The following is a 23,815-nucleotide window of genomic DNA, read 5'->3' as shown; positions in this document are numbered from 1 at the left end:
ACTCCATACCTTTCCTCACTGGAGGTTTCAGCATCAATGGCATTGTGTCGAATTTCAGTGTCTCTGGAATGATGTGTTCCAGCCTTTGCTACGGCTGACTTACACGCCAGGCTTAGGCATGATCAACGAGATCTTCCGTATTATTCAGGCTACAGCAGCGCAGCATGGTTAAGAGAATGGACATAATGACTACAGTATATCTGGATCTGTGTAGCCCAGTGAAAATAATACGTGTCCAACTTAACAAATACGTTCAGTGTGATTTATCCGTATCAAACGCCCCTCTCAGATCCTTTATAGCCGGGAACCAATGAGGGTTGACCATTGCAACTATAATAACCCGACCCCTGGTTGTTCGACCATAGTTTAAAGGGTCCTTTCCCGTCCTCCCCCGCGCCTGTTGTGCACATCGAAAAGTCGTCTTCTACCGAGAGCTAACAGGGGGCTTCGGACCAATATCGTTTATAGCTGCTGAAGGGCCAACATGAAGTCCAGATCCATTTCATAGAACGCATAACACGTAATGGGCCTGAGGCTTAGCATTGTTGTAGAGAAAAAAACAAACAATTAACGGAGAATAATGTGAGCTTTGACCTCTATTGCCACACGCATATGGGGTTGTGGCCGGAGTATTGTGTCAAGGTACAAAGATTCGCCTGCGGTATTGGGCCTGGGTGAAGTACCTACTATTTTCCTCCCCACATCCTTCTTGTCGTACCTGGCCTTATCCTCATCCCTTGCATGGGCTGGCGAGAGAGGTTTAACTCCTGACACGAAGCATTTGTTTGCTTGATTCTGCTCTGTCTTTGTTCGCAACGTCCACGCTCACTGCCACAGCTGAACTTTTGCGCATTTATCATACGATTACTCTGATCCTCCAGACGGAATGAGCTAGTTTTGCGCCCCACGATAACCCGAACCAAAACCCGCTTCTTGTTGGTTTAGAGTAGTATTTATTGGTGTCTTCCCATCCATGGCTGAATCTTCGACAATGCCTCGACCGCTATCGCAATTGTCATTCCTTGCAAAGCTTCTCGTCTTTGTCTGCCTGCTCCTATCGACGGTCGCCGAGTCCATGACACTTTCAGATGAAACCCTCGAGAACATTCCTTCGCCCGGCGACGATTTCGATATCAAGGATGGCAAGCTTCTTGCTCCTATCCTGATTCCTCGTGTGCCTGGCACTGAGGGTCAACGGCGTGCCCAGAAACACTTTGTCGAGTTCTTCAAGGAAAATCTTCCCGAATGGAAACTCGAAATGCAGAATTCGACTTCAAAGACACCTGTACACGGAAACAAGCAGATCCCATTCTCCAATCTCATCTTTCGAAGAGACCCCCCTTGGGCGCAGAACGGAGACGTTAGTCGACTTACGCTGGTTGCGCACTACGATAGTAAATATGAGCCTGAGGGATTCATTGGCGCAATCGACAGCGCAGCGCCATGTGCCATGTTGATGCATGTCGCGAGGAGCATTGAGGATGCGCTCACTGCGAAGTGGGACAAGATGCAGAAGGATGGATCTGCGGAAGATGGGCTTGAGGAGACCCAGGGAATCCAGATTATCTTTCTAGATGGCGAAGAGGCATTCAAGCATTGGACGGAGGAGGACTCGCTTTATGGAGCCAGGTATGTTAAATGTGCAATTAACTACGAGCCAAAGGATTGACTAACTTGGTGTCAAGATCACTTGCTGAGGAATGGGAATATCAGTTCCATGGATCTACTGCAACTTACAGGACTCCTCTGGACTCTATCAGTCTGTTTGTTCTTCTCGATCTTTTAGGATCCGCGGACCCTACTATTCCCTCTTACTTCCTTACAACCCACTGGGCATACCGAGCCATGGCGGGTCTTGAGAAGCGCATGCGACAGCTCAATGTCCTCGAGACCAAGCCCAGATTTCCTTTCCTCCCAGATGGCAACAAAACAGCCAATCGATTCACTCGCAGCTATATTGACGATGATCACCGACCTTTCATGCAGCGCGGCGTCGACATCTTGCATCTCATTCCATCGCCCTTCCCCGATGTGTGGCACGAGATCACAGACGATGGTGAGCACCTCGATCTTCCAACCGTGCGTGACTGGGCGAGGATCACCACTGCGTTCGTGGTGGACTGGATGGGTATCCAGGACTTCATGCCCAAGTTGGCGGGAACTAAAGCGAAGAGGAATGGTGCAGCTGCGACAACCACGTCGAGCCGGAGGACGGAGCTTTAGACGACATGAACGTACATATCTGCATCATTTAGAGAAATGTCGGTGGGTTTCTTGGGGCTTGGCGTTGTAGGCGCGATGTCATGAAAAGAGTCATGTAATGAACAGTCTATTTTGCAAACATGGAGTAAAGGAATCTTTGGTTGACTAGCAAACATCTGAATCTACTATTCTTCTTGCTCATTGAAGTCTTCATCACCTTTCTGCCGTACCAAAAGAACCCTGACAACACTCATATCAGTGGTTGGAACTCTTCTTATGCTTTGTAAGATTAGAATCATCTGCAAATGCTTTGCCGCAAGAACACGTATAAGGCTTCTCCCCGGTGTGTAGCCTCTTGTGTACCTTGAGATTGCCAGCTCGTGCGAATGACTGACCGCAACTATCACACTTATGAGGCTTCTCCCCAGTATGTGTCCTCTTGTGTCGCTTGAGATCACCAGGCTGTGAGAATGACTGACTGCAAATATCGCACTTACAGGGCTTCTCCCCAGTATGTACCATCTTGTGTCTATTGAGCCCGGCCTTCTGTGCGAACGCCCGACCGCAAATATCACACTTATAGGGCTTCTCCCCAGTATGTGTTCTCTTATGGGCTATGAGAGGTTGAGACGTTGCGAATGCCCGACCGCAAATATCACACTTATAGGGCTTCTCCCCAGTATGTGTTCTCTTATGGGCTATGAGAGGTTGAGACGTTGCGAATGCCCGACCGCAAATATCACACTTAAAGGGCTTCTCCCCAGTATGTGTTCTCTTATGGTCTGTGAGATATTGAGCCTGTGCGAATGCCCGACCGCAAATATCACACTTAAAGGGCTTCTCCCCAGTATGTGTTCTCTTGTGCGCCGTGAGATAGTCAGCCTGTGCGAATGCCCGACCGCAAATATCACATTTGTGTATGCTGTCCCAGTATTCTTGATCGGCATTGTCTTGCCCGAGGTTTGGTGCTTCTTGTTCATCCTGAATGCCTCTAGAGCACCCTCGGGAATGCTCGACCAATCGACCGGCACTGTTAAATGTCTGGCCACAGTATGCGCAAGCGAAGGGATCTCTGGGCTGTTCATCAACCCATGCCTCGATCGACAAAAGGTTGGCCTGGAACTCAGGAGTAGGCGCCTGAGGCTGAATCGACCTGTCCCATTCTCCTGCCCAGACGCTATCCCCAAGAGATAGATCAACCTTCCAGAAAGGGTGATGCAGAGGTACCTGCATAAGGATTGCTCGGAGATTATCCCAAGAGCCAGCATCAAAGTTCCTCATTGCCATGTTTGTAAAGCCCGTGTCTAGAGTAACGGTGGCACGAGTAAGATCAATATGCTGTACAGGATCAAAGCCAGGGGCGTCTTCAATACCAAAAACCATTGCAATTCCGTGATCTTGTTTCTTGCAAAGTGAGACTCGAAGGATATGCGAAACCCAAGGGACAATAGGTAACCCCCAGCGATCAAGCATCAAGGAGAACGCGATCTCTTCCTTGTCGGACTCTTCGGCTTTGAGACGACTGATCTGGTCGCAAACCCAGGTTCCCATCCAGTAGATAAGTCGGACCGCATCTACATGAGCCTCTCCGTGGCCTGCTTTCTCTGCGTGCTTGTTACATTCTTTTCGCATCTTTTTGAGCATGTCCCGACAGATCTGGAACAGAATATGCCAATCCCACCCGATGCTCTCAGCTTGGGGCCTTGAGAGGATATGAAACGGATAGAAGACTCTTTGCCTGATTCGGCCGGAAGAGAGTACGGTACAGTAGTACTCAAACTCAAAGGTTGTGATGCCCTTTGATTCGGCGATACGTTTGAGGTTCCTGTAGATAGAGGATCCGTGGAAGTTGAGTCCGGCAGAGACACCGTTGTATGTTGGGTCCCATAAAGAATCCTCACTGGCTGCTTCAAGGAGGCGCTCGGCCTCAGGTACCCTTGTGCCTGTTCGTTGCATCTCAAGGATAGCACGTTGTTCATCAACTCCCAACCTGTTCCAGCGCCTAATCTGATCCTCGTGTGAGCCCATAGTTTGAAAAGTCCGAGTCATAATCATCGCGTTTGAGAGTGCATTGAAGGCCCAAACACATCGTCGTTGCTGAGAGTTGAAGTTCGGCTCTTGGTATGCGTTGAGCCAGACAGAAACCAAGGGAAGAGCAATCGAAAGGTGTTGTCCCTTTGCCCAGTTTATAAAAGACATAATGAGACACCCATTTGGAGGTGCGTGATACTCAATATGACCCTCAAATTTGACCACTGGGTATATAGACTCTAAGGAGGGAGATCGTGGTCCAGGAGCCCATGACATCGGGAGGCCGGTGTAGTCACAGAGTAGCTTAACCCAGCCAGTCTTGGACTTAATCATAAGGCCCGAAAGTTCTCTAGCCAGCTTGGTAGCGGCGAGCTGTAGACGGTCTGCATTCGAGTTGGGAAAGCGAGAGTCTGTGACCCTGTGATTGCGACGAACAGCCTTTTTGATGAAGCGATTTGCCTTTTCCTCTGGATATGATCGAACCAATAATTGAGGCTTCATTGGTTGCGGGCCGATGCGGATAAAGCCTTGATCATCGACTGCTTGTGTAAGACACTCGACGGTAGCAGCGGCAGCGTCATCGTCGTCAACGAGATCTACTGGGACTTCGTCGTCGCTGGGGAAAAAGTCATCGTCCGGGCCACTGAGGCGTGGTTTCTTGAAGAGGTCTGGAAGAGAACCAAGGGCTTCCGAAAGAAGAGGTGCAGCCTTTCGCTTGACAGAGCCCCTATCTGCGGTACCAGGAGACTCTGCATGCTGGCCGGTTTGCGGAAGTTCCTGGCCTAAAAGTGTTAGATTTAATATACATGGTATAAGTCCTGGGAGGTCATACTTAGTGGCGTCACGTAAGCAGAACCAGTTTGAGGTCTGGCCGGAGTTGCAATAGGGAGTGCTTTAAGATCCTCTACTCCGAATTGGACTTTCAGAACCAAGTACTCTGATCCGGGAATCTTGATGCTCAAGACGTTCTGGACACTCTCAGACAGGCTGGTCCATGGTCTACAGACATCGTCAGAAGGTGCTATGTCATGATAGATAGGGGTAAACTTACGAGTTTCCGATGCGATCAAGGAGCGCGATCTGGGCCTCAAGACAAGCATTGGCATAGCCATCGACTGTATCGCTCTGGTTCTTGAGCTCTCTCTTGCGAGGTTGGTCGAGGGTGATGGTTTTGTCCTTGAGCTCATAGTAACTGCTCAATTCAGCCTCCTAGGTGGATTGATTTACCACGAAAGCCTGGAGGATCTCGTCGATGGTGGCTGTGTGGTCCATAGTGGTAGCCATTATTGAGGAAGATAGGGGGTGAGAGAGAAAGGAGAGGCGAGACTGAATGCTACGGACAACCGAACGGCCTAACTGTCACAGAAGTGAACAGAGAGTAAATACAGGGCTCGAAGGCGCCTGTAAACCGGACTTATGGAAGTCTTTCACAAACAGGGGAAGGAGAGGGAGTCGGAAACTGGATGCTTCAGACGACCTTCAACAGAACGCCCAACTGTCACAGAAGTGAGCAGAAGAGTTAAGACAGGGCTCGAAGGCGCCTGTAACGAACGTCTCCAGAAGTCTTCCACACCCAGGGGAAAGGGAAGAGAAGGGCAAAGGTCGGCGGCGCGGCGGCGGCGACAGAAAACAGAGGCGTCGTATAACAGACGCAGGCGAGACGCAAAGCAAAACATCAAAGACAATGATGAGCTTGAAAGAGAAGAAAAAGAAGTTCTGGGGCGTCGAGATCTTTTGTGGTTATGTCCGAATTGCCAGGGGAAGGAGCTCCTTCTGTGTCGTTGTGTCTTCTCACCCAACAATGAACTTCGGGAAAGAACGGTTGTCCAACTCAGCGGATTTGAGTCAGATATACCTACTACTCTAACCCATACCTCAAGTAGGTGCTCTATCGTAGTTACCTAAGGTAGAATTGGCATCGATGGCAAGCAACATCGATAACCTGTCTGCGGAGGGCGGTAGCCAGGAGGCCACCTCTTTTCTGGCACTCAATGGCTTGGGCGAGAGTTTACTTAAATTGGCTATCGTGGCAAGCTGTACCTAAGCTGTATTAAGACACAGATCTGAATATTAGCTGTTAGAATTATCACCAAGTCTTGACCACCCAACTGGCCATCTTCAACAAACTGAGGTTCATCAGGCCCCAGTAGTACTGCGGCATCTAATTAAGTCAGGGGGACCCAACATAGCTTGAAGGGTCATTGACAGCTTTCTCAATGCAATAGCCATTGGCATTGTATGATGTCTAAGTTACCATAACCTGCCTATGCCATATGGCAAGTACTCTTAGCCGACGTCCTCCTCAAAGCGAACTTATCATCACCGCGCATCCCGAGACTAGATGGCTCACGGCAGCATTAATATTACAAGCACTTCCAGTTACCCGTCACAACACAGAATACGCTTTTCAAAATACCATAGTTTAGCTCGCAGTTCTCTTCCTCGAGCGTCCTACCATATCTCCCTGACAAGCCCACAAGTCTATTTATATAGTCAAGCTTCGGACACCACACACCACTTTCAACCAAAGTGGTAAATGCAGCTATAACCTTGACTTCTTGGGTAGAGGCTTTGAAAAGAGGTTTTGCGTACTCTGTGTCCCTCTTGGCATCTACCATCAAGACTGTTGGTACTGTTGTAAGCCATTTTGGGGCTAGGTTGTTGACGCCATCGGACGAGATTATTCGTAACAGCCTTTCAATTCCGGAAGTAATCGAGCGAGAGCTGATATATGAAAGAGAACTTGTGGCTTGTCACAAAATTGTTTGTATCAAGAACATGTCTCGAAGACTACATTTGATGCTTTACTCTTTGTAGCGGCCACTAAAATTCGATCGATTAAATATTTTCGTATAGAAACTGCTGGAGCCCAGATCCTCGTCCCGAAACATTGACAAGACTTGAGTAGTTATCTGCTATTCGGCAACATAATTAAAGACATACATGCAGACTTACAGTTAGGAGGAAGAAGGATATGGTTTAGTCTCGCAACAAAAGCGCGGAAATTTGCGGCGGGTGGGCGGTAGTGTCCGCTCAGTGGTGAGAGGGATGATAATCGACCATTCTTAATGGTATATCACGGCGGAGTATACTAGTTCCAACCTAGAACATCCAAGATAGGTAATATTTTTGTGTTGTAATGCTGGTATTCACCACATCGTTTAACTATAGGTATGATAATATTCTGAGCGCTATGAAAGGCATAAAAACATATTAAAGATTACCCATTATAACGCCTAGCTAAGAATGGTCTTACTGGCTGTGTAGGTAGGTAGGGTCACCAGAGACTCTCGGAGTCACATCAATGCCGACACTAAGGGCAAACTTGCCATAAACTTATATAATTTCAGCAAAGTTTTGTCAAACGTTAGATATACCTTATGGTAACTTTAGGGTGCTTTAGACTTCTTTAGTACCTTGTCCTACTCTCTGAAGATTTGTTGCTCCTGCCTGAGGTACGGGTCTTTATATTTTTGGAATCTGGTTCCACTTTTATTCATACTGGGAGACAGTTAATCACGGCCCCAACTTCAACTTCACAAACATTTCACTTTCTCTGTTTCTCCATAAATCTCGTGGAAGTCTGGTATTAAAATGCTGTGAGTATTTATTTCACCGGTCTCTATTATATTTCTAACCACCTAGTAATCCCTCTCTAGTCACCAACCTGCCGGCGGCGCCACACAGCGAACAACGTCGCCCAAGATGGATCAAAAGGCAAACGCACTGGTTCTGAGTATCAACGAAGGAACGGCAGATATCCATGGCATTGGGGTTAACGTCTGCAAAGTGAAAAATAGGCCCTTCTCTAAGAAGCTTCGATTCGCCACAGTTGACGACCTAGGGGAGGCAAGAAAACTCAGGACCTTGACCCTAAGCGATAAAATTATTTAGGTAAATCTAGCCTAAGCTTAAGGGACTCTTTACTAAGTTTATTTTAGCATCCTCTTTTCAAGTCCTGAGTTTTATTGCTCCCTGAGGGCGACGCATAAGGTTTCATCAACTTCTTCTTTCGATGCTTTAACGAGTCTCAGATCAACACTGCTTTGGACTACAGGCTAGGCATCTAACACACCCTTGCTCCGGCGGCAGCTCGCGCTTTATTCCATTTCTGCTGCTATTACGTCTTGTTGCTATTCTTCAGATATGGCATCATCTGCTTCTATCATGTCGGCCCCTATCAGACGAACGATTAAGCAGGTTAAGCTTCAAATCTACGATACTCTTGAACTTGAGCAACCCATCATTGGCGGCGTCTTTTGTACCATTAAAGATGTGCATATGCACGATATTACCCGTATACCAGGGCCTTCGAATCCACAATGCTCTTGAACTCGAGCAACCTATTCTTGACGGCATCTTTTGTACTATCAAAGTGAAAGCTCGGCCCTTCTCTGAGAAGCTTCGATTCGCAACAATTAGCGATGCGCAAGGTTTCAAGATTAAGCTAGTCAAGCTTCAGAATGCTATGCTCGATCAACAAAAGCAACAAGACATCGATAGGTCTCAGGTTGCTGACAATACTGAGGAAAGAAAGGCAGAAGACGACGGCGAAGCAAGAGAATACCATGCTGCCCTTCTAATTACAGACAACACTTTTCTGACATTAGACAACTTTAGAGTAATTTAGGATAATCTTAACCTAAGCTTAGAAAAAGTCTTGATTACTTTATTTATACCCCTAACTACCAGTCCTTATCCCGCCTATGAGTCTGGGTGAGTGCAGTGTTCCGCTCGTTCTCGTTCTTGAATCGGATTGTTGGCGGAAAAGCCACTCCTCTGTTCGCAGGGACTTGATGCTTCCCAAGACCCAAGGTCATATTAACATTATACTGTTCAATAATTTTTGTGACACAGGACTTCCCAGGTGTTGTAGAGAGGGGGTGGCCAGCCTGGTTGACCCAGCTGTTGGGGTTTCTTCCGGCGTTCAAAGTCTTCGCGATATTTGCAGTTATCAGAAACTTTCTTGTGAAGTCTGTTTGCTGGCCACAGTCTTGTGCCTGGTTCTTGCCTAGTCTCTCGCTGTTCTTCATTTCGTAAGGCTAATCGTGCATTCGAATGATGCAAAGATGAAGACCACACTCCTTTGCCAAGTTCCAGTAGCGGTCCGCAGCATTATCGAGGTATGGGCTGATGACGTTTCCCTCTCCTGGTTCTCGACACTCCAAACCAAGATCCCTCTCCTCCACTCCTTCCTGCAGAAGCGACCGTACGCAGGATGGCTTGTGGGCGCAGGTTTTGACGTACTTGCCGCAGGACCGGGGCAAGCTGCTTGGTATCGCCGAACATGATCATAGGTCGAGGCGTATTGCCGAGAACCAACAAGCTGTCGGAGCAGAATAGCGTGGCAGCCTTATCAAATATGACGCCACGAGCCACTTCTGAGTTATATGATCTGTAGAGGAAAGAGCTGGATGTTACAGGAGTCGTAGCCACAATGTTGGAGCATTTGATGACCAAGGCCATCAGATTGCGTAAGGGCTTTTGATAATTGCCGGTGGAGTACATTCTGCGCTTCGTCGCCGGGTCGCGCATTTCTACAAGCTTCACGAGACCAGAAAACTCGGAAATGTTGGGATGCTTCACAGCAGGTAAATAGCTACTAACCTGCAGTTCTTGCTGCTGTTGTTGACGAGCGGCATCTTAATGGCTGCATCGCGGCAAGTTCGGCCTCGTATGTATTCGAAAATGTGTCCCGTGTGATAAAGCACGTCTGGTCCAAGGTTAGGCTTTCAAAGTCATCGAGTGTAGACGATGATTATATTTATGACTGACCTGTTAACCCAAATATCTTGAGATATGAGTAATATGGTAAGTCTGTTGCTATTCCCTGCTCTCCATTTTCCCCTGTCAGAAGCGGAGGAGTTGGGTGTGAAAGGATGACAAGGAATGTAAGTTTGATGGAGTTAACGTTGTTGTGTTGGATTCTTATGCAGTAAACTAGAGAAGTAGTATATGAGCGAAGGTGTCGGCTAAACCGAGGTAAAATACATGCTTCCAGCGTTGGTACAAAATGCAGGTTGGGTAGTTGTAATGAGGGACGCCTGCTAGGTAAGCAGCAAAGGCTTAGGTAAATTTAGTCTAAGCTAATGTAAATTTAGTATAGATTTAGAGGACCTCAATGGAATCTCTGGCCAGACATCCTCCTGCTTGCCGATCGTATAAGCGCTGTGGTTCCTTAATATCATTTGCTTTTGCACTTTTCCCGTCCTCTTTACTATACTTACCCACTCTATATTTGATATGATCATTGATTTCGATCCTGGCTGACCTTTTGGCTTTATCCTCCTTTTATACCCATATTAAGAAAGACATCAGCTGCAGTGGCTATAGGCTGAACGGCTTGAGAGCTTGCATCTAACGTCGGGAAATATGTAGTCGGCATCTTCTTTATCGGACGGTTCCTTTGAGTTATTGTGAAGAACAGGAAGGTCTAAGTCGATCAGGCCTTCCTCCTTTGCCTTCTGTTGAGGAGACAGGCGGGAAGTTGCCCGGGCTTGCATCTGTTGAGATGATTGTGCCTCGGGCCCCCATATCCCTCTATAGCCTCCCCACTTGGGCCCTAGCTAGCTTCACCCTTATTTCTGATAGGGGATAATGAAAAGCAGGGCGAGGGAATAGCAACAGACTTACTATATAACTCGCATCCCGAGTTACTATAAGGTATTAAAGAGCCAGGGGAACCTTGGCTTATTAATACTAAAAAGAGATCCCTCTTATAGAGGCTAAGATTAAAGATCAGATGCCAGGATCAGATTATCAGGCTTCTTTAAGCCAACTTCCATTGGGCTTAGATATGCCAGAAAACAGTCTCGAGCTCCTCAATTTTCCGAAGGAACTACCATCAGGTCTTGATGGCGAATTGCAGCGAATATCGACTTCTCGAGCTACAGATTTCGCCTCATTCCAACACCACTGTCATTGGCTTTGGCCTTCCATTTCATGGAGCGAACGCGACTGTTGACAATTGGGTCAATAAACACGCTCTAAATGCTGGGGTAGCTCCCTTGTGCTTCAAATCCCTCTTCTTCTTCTTTTTTCTTTTCAACTCGCTTTCCTTCCTCCTTCATCTGCCATCTCTTGAATTTACGTACAGAGATTTCTCTTCTTTTCACAGCAACCTCTTCCTTTCACGTCAGGCGGCACGAGGTATATCGTGCAGTCATGCTCCATCTCTAGCGCGACTCCATATCTAACGAACTCTCCATTAACGCTCTCCCGAAACGACCACAGGTCCATTCAACATGACCAGCAACAGATTTCGCCTCATTTCAACACCACTGTCACTGGCTTTGGCCTTCCATTTCATGGATACGGTGAGGACCACATGGCCTCGCTCCTCCCCTCTGCTATTGTGTGATGCCTGGGGCATCCACGAGGTCCTCCTCTCTGCTGTCGTGCGATGCCAGGCCATCGAACGGCGTGATGAAGAGACGATATTAAAAGGGCTTACTGGCTTTTGAAGTGCCTTTCAGCTTGGCCTTCATAGAGTAAGGAATTGTTGAGGTAAGTACTCTAAACTCTATATAACTGTTAAACTTTACTAACTGCAATTAATTGAATTATCAAGAGTCAAGAATATCCTAGACCCCGATGAAGTGGGCATTTCTACCAGCCGCTGGGCACCTGGCAATTCTCCCCCCAGCTCCTCCAAGCCAGCTGAGCCAGCTGTTGAGGTCAAGGACAATGATAGTGGAGAGGATTCCCGACGAAGTAGGCATTTCTACCAGCCGCTGGGCCCCTAGCAATTCTTACCCCAACTCCTCCAAGCCAGCTGTTGAGGTCAGAGAGTGGAGAGGATCAGGCCACCCATAACGGCTGTTGAGTCAGGAGACCGCAGCCAATCTTCAGCCGGGTGACCTAGGTTTTAGTATGGCATACTAAATCCCTGAACAGAGATTGATGCGTTTTTGCCAAGAAAGACGTCGACCCAAGTCATGTGCTTCTTGCCTGCAGGATATCTCGCGGAGTCAAGAACATCCTGGACCCCGAGGAAGTAGGCATTTCTATTAGCTGCTGGGCCCCTGCTAATTCCCCTGCTAACTCCTCTAAGTCAGCAGATCTAGCTGTTGAGTTTAAGGATGATATAAAGGGATAGGAAGAGGAGTAGGAATAGAAGTAGGAATAGACTCCTGTTGTTGCTGCTTCCTGATATGCTGTTAACTTCTTATATGACCTAGATTGCGTTATTTACCTAGTTAACGAGGAACCAGAAGTAATAACTAAAGAGGAAGAAGTGTATGAAAAGAAAGAAGAAGTCAGAGATGACTAATTTGATGGATATAGCATTGAATAATCGACGGAGGAAGCCGAGCTTATAGGCCCTGATGACCTCGAGGAGGCTGTCCAAGCCGAGATTGTACCTGAAGAAAGCACACTACAGGAAGTACCATTCTTATTTTTGACCTCACAGGAGACCAGTTGCAAAAGAGAGAGGTCCTACCTCTAGTGGAGATACCAGATAGACCAGCATCAAGGAGCAGCAACTTAAGCGATTCTCTTCAAGGGCCCAATCAGGCAGTGGACGGTCACGTGGATGTTGAACCAATACAAAGCTGCCTCTCGGGTCCCACATAACCAACTTAACCTCACATAGGTACACTTGACAGCGATACCCAAGGGACCTATGTGTATATAAAGGTATAACAGCAGCAACAGCAGCAACAGCAGCAACAGCAGCAACAGCAGCAATAACCAGCCTTTACTCCCTTGAATTTAGAGGTGCCGAGGATTAAATCCTAGAGTCCCCTCTTCTTCGCTCTGTCGGCGCCGAGAATGGCTGGGAGGAGCGTTCCAAGCTCATTCTGAGCTCTGGTTCAACAAGCCTGCCTGCCCCCACCACGTCGAGACCTCTACTGATCCCGCACTGAGGCTATCGACATCACCCAGCACGTTCATTTCGACGCCAACTGCTTCCGAGCTCTGGCTCAACAAGGCTGCCTGCCCTTATCCCTACCAAAGGAATCAATCTCGGCGACATTGTCAAGGCCCGCTGCGCGGAATGTACTCCCCGTGAGCACCGAGTCGGCAACGGCCTCGCCGCTCAGCAGATCCTGGAGTCTGTTCTTCTTCGCTCTGCCGACCCCAAGAATAGCTAGGAGGAGCATTCCAAGCTCGTATCCGAGCTCTGGCTCAACAAGACTGCCTGCCCGTATCACGTCGACACCCCCACTGAGCCCGCTGCTCCCATCACTGAGGCTATCAATCACCCAACATGTTCGTCTCGACGCTAAGGTCGGTCAGTCTGTTGCTGGCCTTACCGCTAAGCCCGCTGGACCTACTCAGCCCATCTATGAGCACGTCCTTAAACCCACTTCCGAGTCCGCTGAGCTCAAGCCTGGCTTCGAGGCTGCCGTCAAAGAGAACTTGAGTGGATTCTCCAGCTCTGAGCATGCTGCTCCGAAAGATTCTTCTTCATCTCCAGTCGGGCCTATTCTCACTGATTCTCCTGTTGCCGAGCCTGCTGGACCTACTGAGCCCACTTCCCAGTAATCAGATGGGGATTGCTCCAGTCAAATGGTAGCATAGTGGGAAACCCACGCGTGGCGCCTGTTCTCGCTTTCTACTATGTAAAGCTTCATCTCATCGCCAAGGACCGTATCATTTGCGATGCTGCTAAGGGGAAATGCATTTACTTCTTTGGCTCTTGCGGCGCGATCGATCGTGAGATTCCAACCAAGGGGATCAACCTCGGCGATGTTATCAAGGCCCGCTGCGCGGAATGTACTCCCCGTAAGCATCAAGTCGGCAACGGCCTCGGCGCTCAGCAGATCCTCGCATCAAACCTGCCGTCTTCGACCTGTCTGCTCCCCGTCCTTCAATTGGTCTAGTTAGAATATGTCTTGATTATCATGGGAAAAAAAAGAAGCAAACGCTGGGATTACTTGTTCGGGGAGGGCATACGATAAAAAGCAAGGACCTCAACCGCACCCGCGTCTGTATATTGATCTATAAAATGCTATGTGGCCATCCCACTTTCCATAGAGTCAAATCTCACATATATACTTGTCGTGACTCGAACATTTAGAGTTGTATGACTTGTCGACGTGATAGCTCGACGTTGCTTGAGTTGTGGCGACAGCGTTAGAACATCTGATGACCGAATACCAGTAGAGGTTTATGGTATGAGTTAGTCCAGTGTCTGGTGGCTTATTTATTATACCGAGTTATCGCGTAAACTTCACAAGGCAGGTGATTATACAGAAAGGCACATTCAGCAGCATTATTCCATTCCATTTCCTCTACCTATGCCTTTTTGGCAGCCTCATCCTTCGCCTTGCCCTTGCCCTTGTTCGGCCTACAATCCACCACCGCCACGCGCCCCGCAGCAACAAGCGACTTGTGAACCTCCTTCAGCATCGTAGCCTTCTGAAACGACACCTCGCCAGTGGGTGTCTCCGTCCTTTGTGCCTTGACTTTGCCCTTGTAGTCCACCGTGTCGATGTCACTGAAGATGACGAGAGCACACTTGTGTCGACTCAACATAACGTTGAGTCGACGCTCGTCCGAGGTGAAGCCAGCACCGACGCCGCGGGTAGTCGATGTAATAACGACAACCATATCTGCCTCCTGACCTTGGATGGCATCGACGGTGGAGGGCGGGCGCATGTCCTTCAGGACCTCGTATTCTCGCTTCTTATAGAAGCTTTCGATGGCATCGATCATAGCAGAGTATGGGGCGATGATGAGAATATCGGCAGGATTAACCTGCTTGGTCTTGACGAACTCGGCAAGGAAGTTGAAGGCGACCTTGATCTGGTCGATGTTCTTCCTGGTGCGCGTCACGGGATCCACGTGACAGAATGAGTTCCGGCAGTCGACGAACAAAGGAGAGAGGGTGCCGCGCTTTCCATCAGGCTTTGGAGGCTTGACGGCGGGAAACTTGACCCGGATGAACTCTTCCAATACGTGGCCGAGATGGTGAGAGGCGAGCTCGACGTCGGCACCCGCGCCGTAGGTACATGCGACATCTTTGTAGACCGATTTGCGGCAGAGCTCGAACTGCCCTCTTGCCAAGCGCAGTTGAGTACGCAGACGGTAGACGGGCCAACCCATCCCCTTGATGAACTCAAGAGGCGAGATTACGCCGTCCGGGCCGAAACGGTTGACATATATGCCCTCTTCCTGATCTTCCAAGGTCATCACCACGGGAGCCAGCTGCTTCTCATCGCCAGCGAGCAGACAAGGGAGGAGAGTGTTTCCCCAGACAGAGCATAGGTCGGCACGAGTGATGTTGCCAGCCTCGTCGATGGCGATGCCGCGGGCCTGGAGCTTCCACCTGTGGAGTATGTCCTCGGTGTGCGCGAGGGCGGGAAGGGTGCAGAGGATGTCAGCAGCTTCAACGATGCGCTGGACCAGGTCCTCGAGCTCAGCCTTGCCAACAGTCTCACCGTTGTTGGCGTACTCTTCCCAAGTGATCTTACCGGAAACACGATCACGGAGGCGAGCTAGGCCGCTGCTCTCAGCCAAAGACTTGTGGAGCTCGTGGAGCTTGATGCTGTCATCCTCATGGAGCAGGCGGGCATCAGAACCGAGACAGACGAGGAGCCAGTAAGCAGCCGACAGATGCAGCTTCCACTTCGACCTGAGACCCCATGTGCCAACTGGTGCAGCATCGTCGCCAAGGTCGGGCTTCTCGAGGAGGTTCTTGAAGGCAGCAACCTCATCGCGGAGTTTGTGGCCACGGACGACCAGAGCTCGGTGCAGACGGTCAACTGGCTGCTTGCCGGAGTTGTACTTTGCGGTAACGCGACAAGTAACAACGTCGATGCGAGCACACAGGTTGTTGACTGCAACATGCGTGGGCCCGGAGCCGAGGACGCGACCGACACTGGCTGCCATACCGAGAGTCGCGAGAGCAACGGCAGTGGTTTTGCCAAAACCAGGACCCTGTTTCACTTGTCAGTTGAGGTGCTTGAACTTATCATTGGGATAATACTTACAGCCGTGATGAGACCCAGACCAAGGGGGCAGTTGCTGAGGTACCGTCGGAAGCGTTCGCGGTCGACCTCGAGGGCTTCGGTCATCAGAGCGTCGATCCACTCTGCGTTGGGGCCACGAAGAAGGTTGACAGATGGCAGGGTCTGAAGGCGCATACGCTTGCCTTGGTTGTTGATACCCATCTGAGCCATGTCGTCCTCGAGCTGTTCCATGCCGCCGGGGGCAACCATCGTCTTCCAGAAACCATCGCCACGCATGAGGTCCCGGTGGAGGCTCATCACCAACTTCTCACGGTCGGAGCGAGGCTTTGAGTCCTCGGGGCTTTCACCACGAATGAGACTGGTAGGGGCAGCGGTGGGGAGGAATTCACAGACGGCTTCGACCTTGCGTTCGGTCTCCTGCAGCTGTAGGTCCCAGTCGAGCGTAACGTGATTCTAGCACGCTTTGCCAGCCTTGTCAGCCTCCGAGCGGTTCTTGAACTCCTTGGGTTCTACTTGAGGTGCCTTCGGGGGGATGACCTCCAAAACAAGTTCGTCTTCCTCATCGGTGAGAGGGTGATCGTTCAAGACTTCGAGAGACTCGGGAAACTCGCGGATGCGAGCCTTCCATCCCTCAGGCTCACCTTCGTCTCTGTCGTAGATCATGAGCTTGACTTGGAAGTCCTTGGTGAGACGCGCCCATGCCTTCGCGAAGTGGGTGAAGAAGCCCTTGCCCATGGACACGATGACGTAATATCGTGTCGATTGCTTGAGGGTCGTTGGCTTCTTGACGAAGTATGCAGCACGCTTCTCTTTGTCCATCTCGAGGCAATCTCGGTGAAGCCACATGATGTCCTGGACAAGACTCTGGGTGAGAGCGGCCACGTGGTGCCCATCGGTAGGGTAGTTCCAAGAACCCTCGACTTGTCCGCCTTTGATCTCGCTGAGCTGCTTCAAGTACCTCTCCAAGTCCCAGGAGTGGATGTCACCATAGCCGTAGTCGAAATTGGCTGGTAGGCTGGCCACGTCCATCTTGTCTTGCAACGCAGGATGAGGATCGGAGACGATGAAGGAGAAGTGCTCCTGCTGAAGAAGACCGAGGAGCGTCTTGCCGCCGATGACATGGGCCGAATCTGGGTGTTGAAGCCACTCGTGCGCAGGGTGACTTGCGTTGGCGTATGGTAACCCGAATCCCTCTACAGAGACTTCGGCGCCTTTCTTGAGAGTAACTTCAACCCAGGACATTGTCTTTTTGGCCTTCGGAAGCTTGGAGATCTCTTCTTGAGTTGCGGCCCGGAAACTGATCTCGATCTCATGAGGGAACTTGACTTTGAGCCTTCGGAACCCGCATGGAATTGGCGAGCGAGATTGGTAGTCAACTAAGAAGACTGTTAGCTTTGTATATGGAGATGTTCGCAGTTCAGGCAAGCTGTGATTGGAATGAACTTACCTGTATGACACTGTCCGAAGCCTTCGTCCTCATTCGAAGCGGCAAGAGGGAAGTCGATAAAGACTCCGAAATACTGCTCAATAGTCGCAGCTCGCCGGGTGATAAGCTTTGTCTCGATATCCGAGACGCCGAACGTTTTTCCACCAAAGAGTTCCTCGCCGATCACGACAGCACACGGTCCGAACGCTGTCGGGGGAACTTTGGGCTTGGCATCGGAGGGTGCCTTGGAAGCCTTGGTGTTCTTGCCAGCCTTGGGTTTGGAGGCGGCGGCGGCGGAGGAGGAGGAGGGAGCAGATGGAGCGGATTGCTTCTGCTGGTTATCGGTGCCCTTAGGGCCGGAGGAGGTGGGTTGAGACATGACGGATTCTCAACGCGAGGGGGGGAGGGGGGAAACACAACAAGGAATCTTCTTCGGAGCGACAGGACACAGCAAATGCTGATATTTACGACCGGGCCAGCAGACGCCGGTAACCTATCGACCTCGGAGTCGTCGAGAAGTGCAGATAAAAAGGATAGACGTAGTCTATCACGAAGTGTCGAAAGAGCCTGGGCAAAGGAGAGGGCGTCGCTACGTAGAGAAACGTCTTACACAAATGGGCAGACTGAACGGAGGCAGGTGATTGAAGAAAGAAGAAAAAGAAAAACAGAAATCGAGGGGGGATGAGATGTTTATATACCCCGCTCGAGAGCTCATGGGCAGAGCCTGAGGTGACAATGATTCATGAGGTTCAAGGCATCCATCAAGCACGCAGCTGGCAGCTGGTGACAGCTGACAAGCATTTGCAGCTACCGATGACTCTCCACCTGTTAAGTTAACCTCCCTTCTGTTCAGCAGTAAGAGCCATGAGACTGAGTACGCCTTGAGATTACGAAAATATGGAGATACGGTTTGTGTGTTGAGGGTATCATGAGTTGGTCAAGAGCTGGAGGTTGATGAGCAATATTGCACACCATTCAAAGTACATATAGTCTTTTTAAGAATTATACAATGTTTTATTTAAGATAGCAATATTGAATTGATTCAATAAATGGTAGTACACGGAACAGCAGATTCGTGAGAATGCTTCCTGTTTAGTTGTGTTGAAACGTGTTCGCAACACCTTCACACAGGTCATTTCCACTCCGCACGAGAACGAGCTTCAATGCGCCAGCAATGCGGTTGAGTTTTCACTTGGCTTCCAACAGTTAAGAGCACCATAGCTACTTTCATTATCAACCTAGCTCAAATCAGGCCTTCACTCGGTGTTCAAGTAAAAAAGGGGCAGAAGTGGGCGGAGTAAAGGCTTCTACGATTCGTCTAAAACGAGACACGCAAATAGGGAGACAGGAGGTTGACCTTTATCGAGGTACAGCACAGCATGATGTTATTGCTAACTCTAAATGCTATAATTTAGGTTAAGAGGGAATGAAATTCGAATTCCTTTGGAGATCAGGCTGATGATAAAGTTGCGCGATGAGCGGAGATGAGCCAGTTTCAGGGTCCTAGCTTTTGAAGGTGCTGCTGCCGAACTGCTGCGATATGAAGCAGAGTAAAGGGTGCAGAGTTTATCCGCAAACGCGCCTAATATCACAGACGACACGATCCTTAGCCTCAAGGTGAAGCTTGGCACAATAGAATGCGAGAACTGGTGCCACCTCTGGGGCACACTGGGCGATGGTGACGGTCTCACGATATATCTTGACGGCGAGATGAAAGCGTGCGAAGGAAAGCGGAAGACGCGTGAGGGTGAACTGCATAGACAGGAGATGAGAGAGGGGAGATTTCTTCTTTGACCTTGGAGAGCTCGGCGTATTGCTCTGCACAGGTATTATATCGCTGTTATCGCCAGCAGGTTCCTTATCGAGATAAAGTCAATGGGGATAGCTCTAATTATGGCTGGTATGCCAGGCTCCGGCCTTAGAGCCGCAGCCTTGGGGTTGCGGCCCTCAATAACGATGACATCGTCCCGGTGGTTCTGCGAGGTATGAGATTCGTATGGCGGTTGGTGGCCAGATCGTCACATGGCTAACTTTGATTTCTCTGTGAAAGGACAATACTGGCGGCTTCTGAGACGGAGAAGACAATCCCAGATACCTCGACAGTCCAAGGAGGAGTACGGCTGGAAACTGCCCGTCGAGAATGGGTATACGATAAGTGAAGTTCCGTGCGGGAGTAGCAGTGCTGCTTCTGAATCACGCAAAGTCGGCGTGTATAGACACAAGGGAGCTCTGCCTTTGATTGTAGTTAGAGTATGAATAGTATAGATGGGGTTGAAGAGGTTACAGTATACCAGATATTGCACTTTGAGCATCCTCCATATTCATTAGCAGTAGAATATCTCTTCTGCTCATACAGATAAAATGCTCGTTTAAACCACTGACTAGGCTGTCATTTCCAGGTGGAGTTACTAGAACTGACTGGCCTGATAAGTTCCTTTAGGAATACCAGGAAGTTTCTCAACTCTTCGTATCATAGTAACCTTGAGACAGCTAGGCCCCTCTGGCCCCTTGCCTCCGTTTCGGTACCGGGCTTCGTGACATATTCTGACCCTGCCGACACTTGTGGCCAATAGCGATAGTCATGGATGATACTGTTACTGTGCAGCTAGGAGTTGACAGCATCTCCCAGATACTTTGGTGAGTACCCAGACCGATTGCTCAGGTAATGTAGATGAAAAAGAATGGTTCCACTCTCCAGCGGAAAACTTCCTTCCACCGCTACCTAAGGGTGAATGCCACCGAGGAGAGGTAACGTCATATGCCTGCCCAATAGGCACTTAAGTACCTTAATTAATCAAGAGACTTCAGACGTATTCCAAAACTCCCATCCGGACATGCCCACATATTATGTAAACGCCATCGAATTTCTCCTCTACCTTAGCACGACACTATAGTGGCACAGCTGTTGATAAGAACTAAAGGCCTCTTCAGAATTTCCAACCAAATTAGTGAATGAGCCCAGAAGAGTCGATCAAGCAGTTGTATATCTAGCTAATACTAACAAGTCCACTACTGCTTCCCAATTATGGTTACATGTTGATTCCTGGCGTGACGTAGATGTGAAATGCCTGTTGTCAATCGACAAGAGATGAGAGTCCCTGCCAACACCGGCAAAGCAGTTTCAAACTTGATAGCGGTTAACGGTAATAATTAACATAAAGACCTACTCAGGTCAACAGTAGCTTGCTTTCATAATAGGTAGTTATTTTTATCAGTCTTATTTGGTATGCTTATGCTATTGCGTGAGCTTGGAGCTCGCCGTACGACTCTTTAACTCTAGGACTCAGGTGGGGAAATTAACGAATTAATAAAGTGCAGTTCGTAATCCTGGGATTATTTTCTGGTGTCTATCGTCACTGTCATTCCAACTAAAACCCCTTCCCGTAAGCTTGCTCGCTTGGCATCTGCCCATATAGCGTAGCTCTCTGAGATATAAGGACCAGTTTGACGAGCTCATGATTGTGCTGGAAACTTTACGCAGCCTTACAGCCCAGCATCTAATGCAAGTTGAGTTAGTAATATCGCTATCACATTTTCATTGTCAATGTGGGCATCTGTCAAGGATCAAATTACACAGTGTATAGGGAAGTCAACACACATATGGCAATCTGACGAATTATCCACACTGAAGACACCATAAGCACGAGATCACACATGAGGCTGGAGAGAAGGGCCAGATAGCCATGAATGTCATGAGTTGGTTATTGTTATGTCCCGCTTGCCTTCTTATGTATTTGCTGTATTCTGACTTGCTAGCTTACTACCACATTCAACGGCATCAAAAGAAAGCATCTTGATGAAGCTGCTACGTCAAGGAGAAATGGCCAGTGCTTACTTCCTCGCATAACGAGGAGCCCAAGAGCGCACCGGCGACGGTAGGACAGAGTCAAAAACATCAGCCGCTTAAACAACTACACAACCGCCTCCAGCGAATATTAAGCGGCGGCTCAGGGAATTGCCATCGGATCAATAGCTTACCCAACTTATTTAAGGCCATGCCAATATCAAGGTAGTATATCATTCACTCGCAATGCGAGGGGCCAGAACCCAGTGTGCCCCTTCAAGCCACAAGACTACCTAGGTACCCAATCCTTCTTCCAAAGCCACTCCTCCAACAGTAGGGACTGATACAGCCAGTAGAAAGGGCCAGAAGAGTTCCAACATGGGGCAGCCATCGAGCGCCGTGCCCAAATAGTGCTTCGACTCCTACAGAATACTTATAGAGTAAGCAAAATATAACCCTAAGCAAATGCTTATTACGACCAGGTGTTCCCAGACCCGGCGACTCCAAGATATGACTTGCTCATATCGTCCTAGATGTTTTCTCGAACGGCTAGATTGATGACCAAAAAATTTACACACATCACAAATCTTGACACCAGGCTTTGAGGGTCCTTGCACATTGTCCCGTCTTTAACTCACCTCACTCTACGCCAGTGATGCTCAGGCCCAAGTTGTACTATAGCCATCAGAATAAAATGAGTCAAGGAATCATAATAGAAACCCTACAAAGAAAGTCAGTCGCAGCTTGGTAAACAGGTAAATAGACGCTATGAATAGCATACATGGGTAACTCCGTATCTGATTCCCGGATCGCCCTGGAGATTATTATATTCCTAAGGTTCTACAGTTAGCTCTGTAAAAAAAAAATTATATTGAGAACATCCAGACTTACTGTACCACCTATTTACCAAAAATAATCGGGGCTTGGTTATTTTTAGCCTCTGCGAGTTCCTGTTTGTTAGACTTCTCAGACTTCTCAGCCTGCAGTTTCTCAAACGTTTCAGTCTGTTCCATGATCAGGTTCGCCTTCTCGGGGTCATATACGAGCTTTCGTCTTCCTCATTGTCCTCTGTTGAGGCAGATGGCCCGTCCTTGCGAGCACGTTTCGCAGGGCGTTTGCTCGCCACGCCTGAAGGTCGTTTCTTCTCTGGCTTCTTTGGAATTTCTCCCATCTTGTAGCCCTTGCGTTGTCCCGACGCATGTCCAGGTCTCTGGCTCTCAGGGGCGATAAACACCAGACGAGTAGTTCTCTTAGTCTCAGTGACCGCAAGGTAGGCATCACCATAACCATACCCCAACTCAGCTGCCATTGTTCGCATAAATTTGAGCACCGCTCGGCGCTCAGCTTTCTGTTGCTCAGTACCATTGCTAGACCAGCTATCTAGTAAGCTGAGAATACCAGAAGGCAGCTGTTGTTCGCCGCCAAAGACCTCCAGCGCTCCAAAATAGGATAAAAAGTTTGGTTCACCTTGCTTCAGGGAGTCACGGAATTTTCGAACCCATGGGGTGCTGGCTTGGGACATAGCCACTCAGATTGCTAGTCTCCTTGCTTTCCTTCTCTGTGTCCTGGCTACCGTCCTCTGTTTCTTTCGGGGCGGCGACAGTTGTCTTTCCCTTTCCCTTATGCTTGGGCTCTGAGAGAACTTCATCTTATTCCTTCATCACCTTGCCAACAGACTTCTTACTCTTCTTGGGTTTTTGTCTTGGTCATCTCCATCATACCATTCCATAAACTCGGAGTCATTTACCGAGTCAGGGTTTTCGTGGATTTGTTGATATTCTTGAGGACATCCGGGCTGAGTTTCTTGGGGTCTACCACCTGGCAATCCGTCTCATGTTCACTTTCTTCCTGAGGAGGAACATATTTCTCGTCGGGATCGTTCGCTTTCGCTGTGCCGATGTCCTCCTGGGCAGACATGATACCCTGAGAAAAGGGAGGTTAGGTTAGGATAGGTTATGGTAAAGTGGAGAAGATTCAAGGGGGTCACTTAGTGTTTGGTGGAAGTGTCCAATAGTAGGGGAAATGAGTTGGAGGTTGGTGGTAAATTAAGATGGTATGCTATGGACTAGAGTAGGATGGTAGGTGCTTCAGGACAGTTGGCTCTCTGTGAAGGGAGACTGGATTTCCCATGAATGGTGCCCGGTTATAGTGAGCTAGGCATTATTGCAGCAGGAGGTGAAATCCTGGCAGAGCAAACTTACCGGCGAAAAGTTGCATGTTAGAGAGCGATCGATTTGGCAAAGGTTGATGTGTTAAAAAAGAATGTGGAAATGGAAGCGCAAGGTTGCGCGACAAGAAAAGACATGATATTGCACTCTTGGAAGGTGAAAAGTTGAACGTTCTGTTTTTAAAAAGGCTGAAAGGATGCAGGAGTAAAGGTTGAGATAAGAGTGGAGGGTTGAAGTTGGAGCTAAGAGGTAGAGGCTAGAACAGAATCCCTAGCATGAGCAT

The 23,815-nt window shown here is 48.9% G+C and overlaps 7 protein-coding genes across 7 annotated transcripts; 4 read left to right on the top strand and 3 right to left on the bottom strand.

Annotated features, from left to right (window-relative positions):
* Positions 1 to 734: 734 nt before the first annotated feature.
* On the top strand, positions 735 to 2,408 carry FOBCDRAFT_221520 (uncharacterized protein). The gene is made up of 2 exons (XM_031178617.3): positions 735 to 1,629; positions 1,686 to 2,408. The coding sequence occupies exons 1-2, from the start codon at positions 974 to 976 to the stop codon at positions 2,221 to 2,223; spliced, it is 1,194 nt and encodes a 397-aa protein (XP_031044504.3). The 5' UTR covers positions 735 to 973; the 3' UTR covers positions 2,224 to 2,408.
* Positions 2,409 to 2,457: 49 nt separating this feature from the next.
* Positions 2,458 to 4,037, bottom strand: FOBCDRAFT_181319 (uncharacterized protein; the record flags this gene model as incomplete). The annotated part of the gene is made up of 1 exon (XM_054704261.2): positions 2,458 to 4,037. Exon 1 carries the CDS (start codon positions 3,844 to 3,846, stop codon positions 2,458 to 2,460), a length of 1,389 nt encoding a protein of 462 aa, XP_054560236.2. The 5' UTR covers positions 3,847 to 4,037.
* Positions 4,038 to 8,400: 4,363 nt separating this feature from the next.
* Positions 8,401 to 8,863, top strand: FOBCDRAFT_272918 (uncharacterized protein; the record flags this gene model as incomplete). The annotated part of the gene is made up of 2 exons (XM_059611475.1): positions 8,401 to 8,487; positions 8,540 to 8,863. 2 exons carry the CDS (start codon positions 8,401 to 8,403, stop codon positions 8,861 to 8,863), a joined length of 411 nt encoding a protein of 136 aa, XP_059467096.1.
* A 6-nt stretch (positions 8,864 to 8,869) lies between these two features.
* Positions 8,870 to 10,239, bottom strand: FOBCDRAFT_221515 (uncharacterized protein). The gene is made up of 2 exons (XM_059609576.1): positions 10,009 to 10,239; positions 8,870 to 9,946 (listed from the first exon to the last, which is right to left on the bottom strand). Exon 2 carries the CDS (start codon positions 9,766 to 9,768, stop codon positions 9,349 to 9,351), a length of 420 nt encoding a protein of 139 aa, XP_059464714.1. The 5' UTR covers positions 9,769 to 9,946; positions 10,009 to 10,239; the 3' UTR covers positions 8,870 to 9,348.
* Positions 10,240 to 11,011: 772 nt separating this feature from the next.
* Positions 11,012 to 11,601, top strand: FOBCDRAFT_31323 (uncharacterized protein). Its single transcript, XM_059611951.1, has one exon. It carries the CDS (start codon positions 11,088 to 11,090, stop codon positions 11,427 to 11,429), a length of 342 nt encoding a protein of 113 aa, XP_059467095.1. The 5' UTR covers positions 11,012 to 11,087; the 3' UTR covers positions 11,430 to 11,601.
* Positions 11,602 to 11,826: 225 nt separating this feature from the next.
* FOBCDRAFT_272916 (uncharacterized protein) lies at positions 11,827 to 13,725 on the top strand (the record flags this gene model as incomplete). The annotated part of the gene is made up of 2 exons (XM_059611474.1): positions 11,827 to 12,015; positions 13,105 to 13,725. The coding sequence occupies 2 exons, from the start codon at positions 11,827 to 11,829 to the stop codon at positions 13,723 to 13,725; spliced, it is 810 nt and encodes a 269-aa protein (XP_059464713.1).
* Positions 13,726 to 14,478: 753 nt separating this feature from the next.
* FOBCDRAFT_292141 (P-loop containing nucleoside triphosphate hydrolase protein) lies at positions 14,479 to 17,959 on the bottom strand (the record flags this gene model as incomplete). The annotated part of the gene is made up of 4 exons (XM_059611795.1): positions 14,479 to 16,122; positions 16,176 to 16,607; positions 16,668 to 17,530; positions 17,602 to 17,959. The coding sequence occupies 4 exons, from the start codon at positions 17,957 to 17,959 to the stop codon at positions 14,479 to 14,481; spliced, it is 3,297 nt and encodes a 1,098-aa protein (XP_059464712.1).
* Positions 17,960 to 23,815: the final 5,856 nt, after the last annotated feature.

Source organism: Fusarium oxysporum, chromosome IV (assembly GCF_013085055.1).
Source record: "Fusarium oxysporum Fo47 chromosome IV, complete sequence".
NCBI classification, from domain to species: Eukaryota; Fungi; Ascomycota; class Sordariomycetes; order Hypocreales; family Nectriaceae; genus Fusarium; species Fusarium oxysporum.
This window is presented reverse-complemented; position numbering and strand designations above follow the sequence as displayed.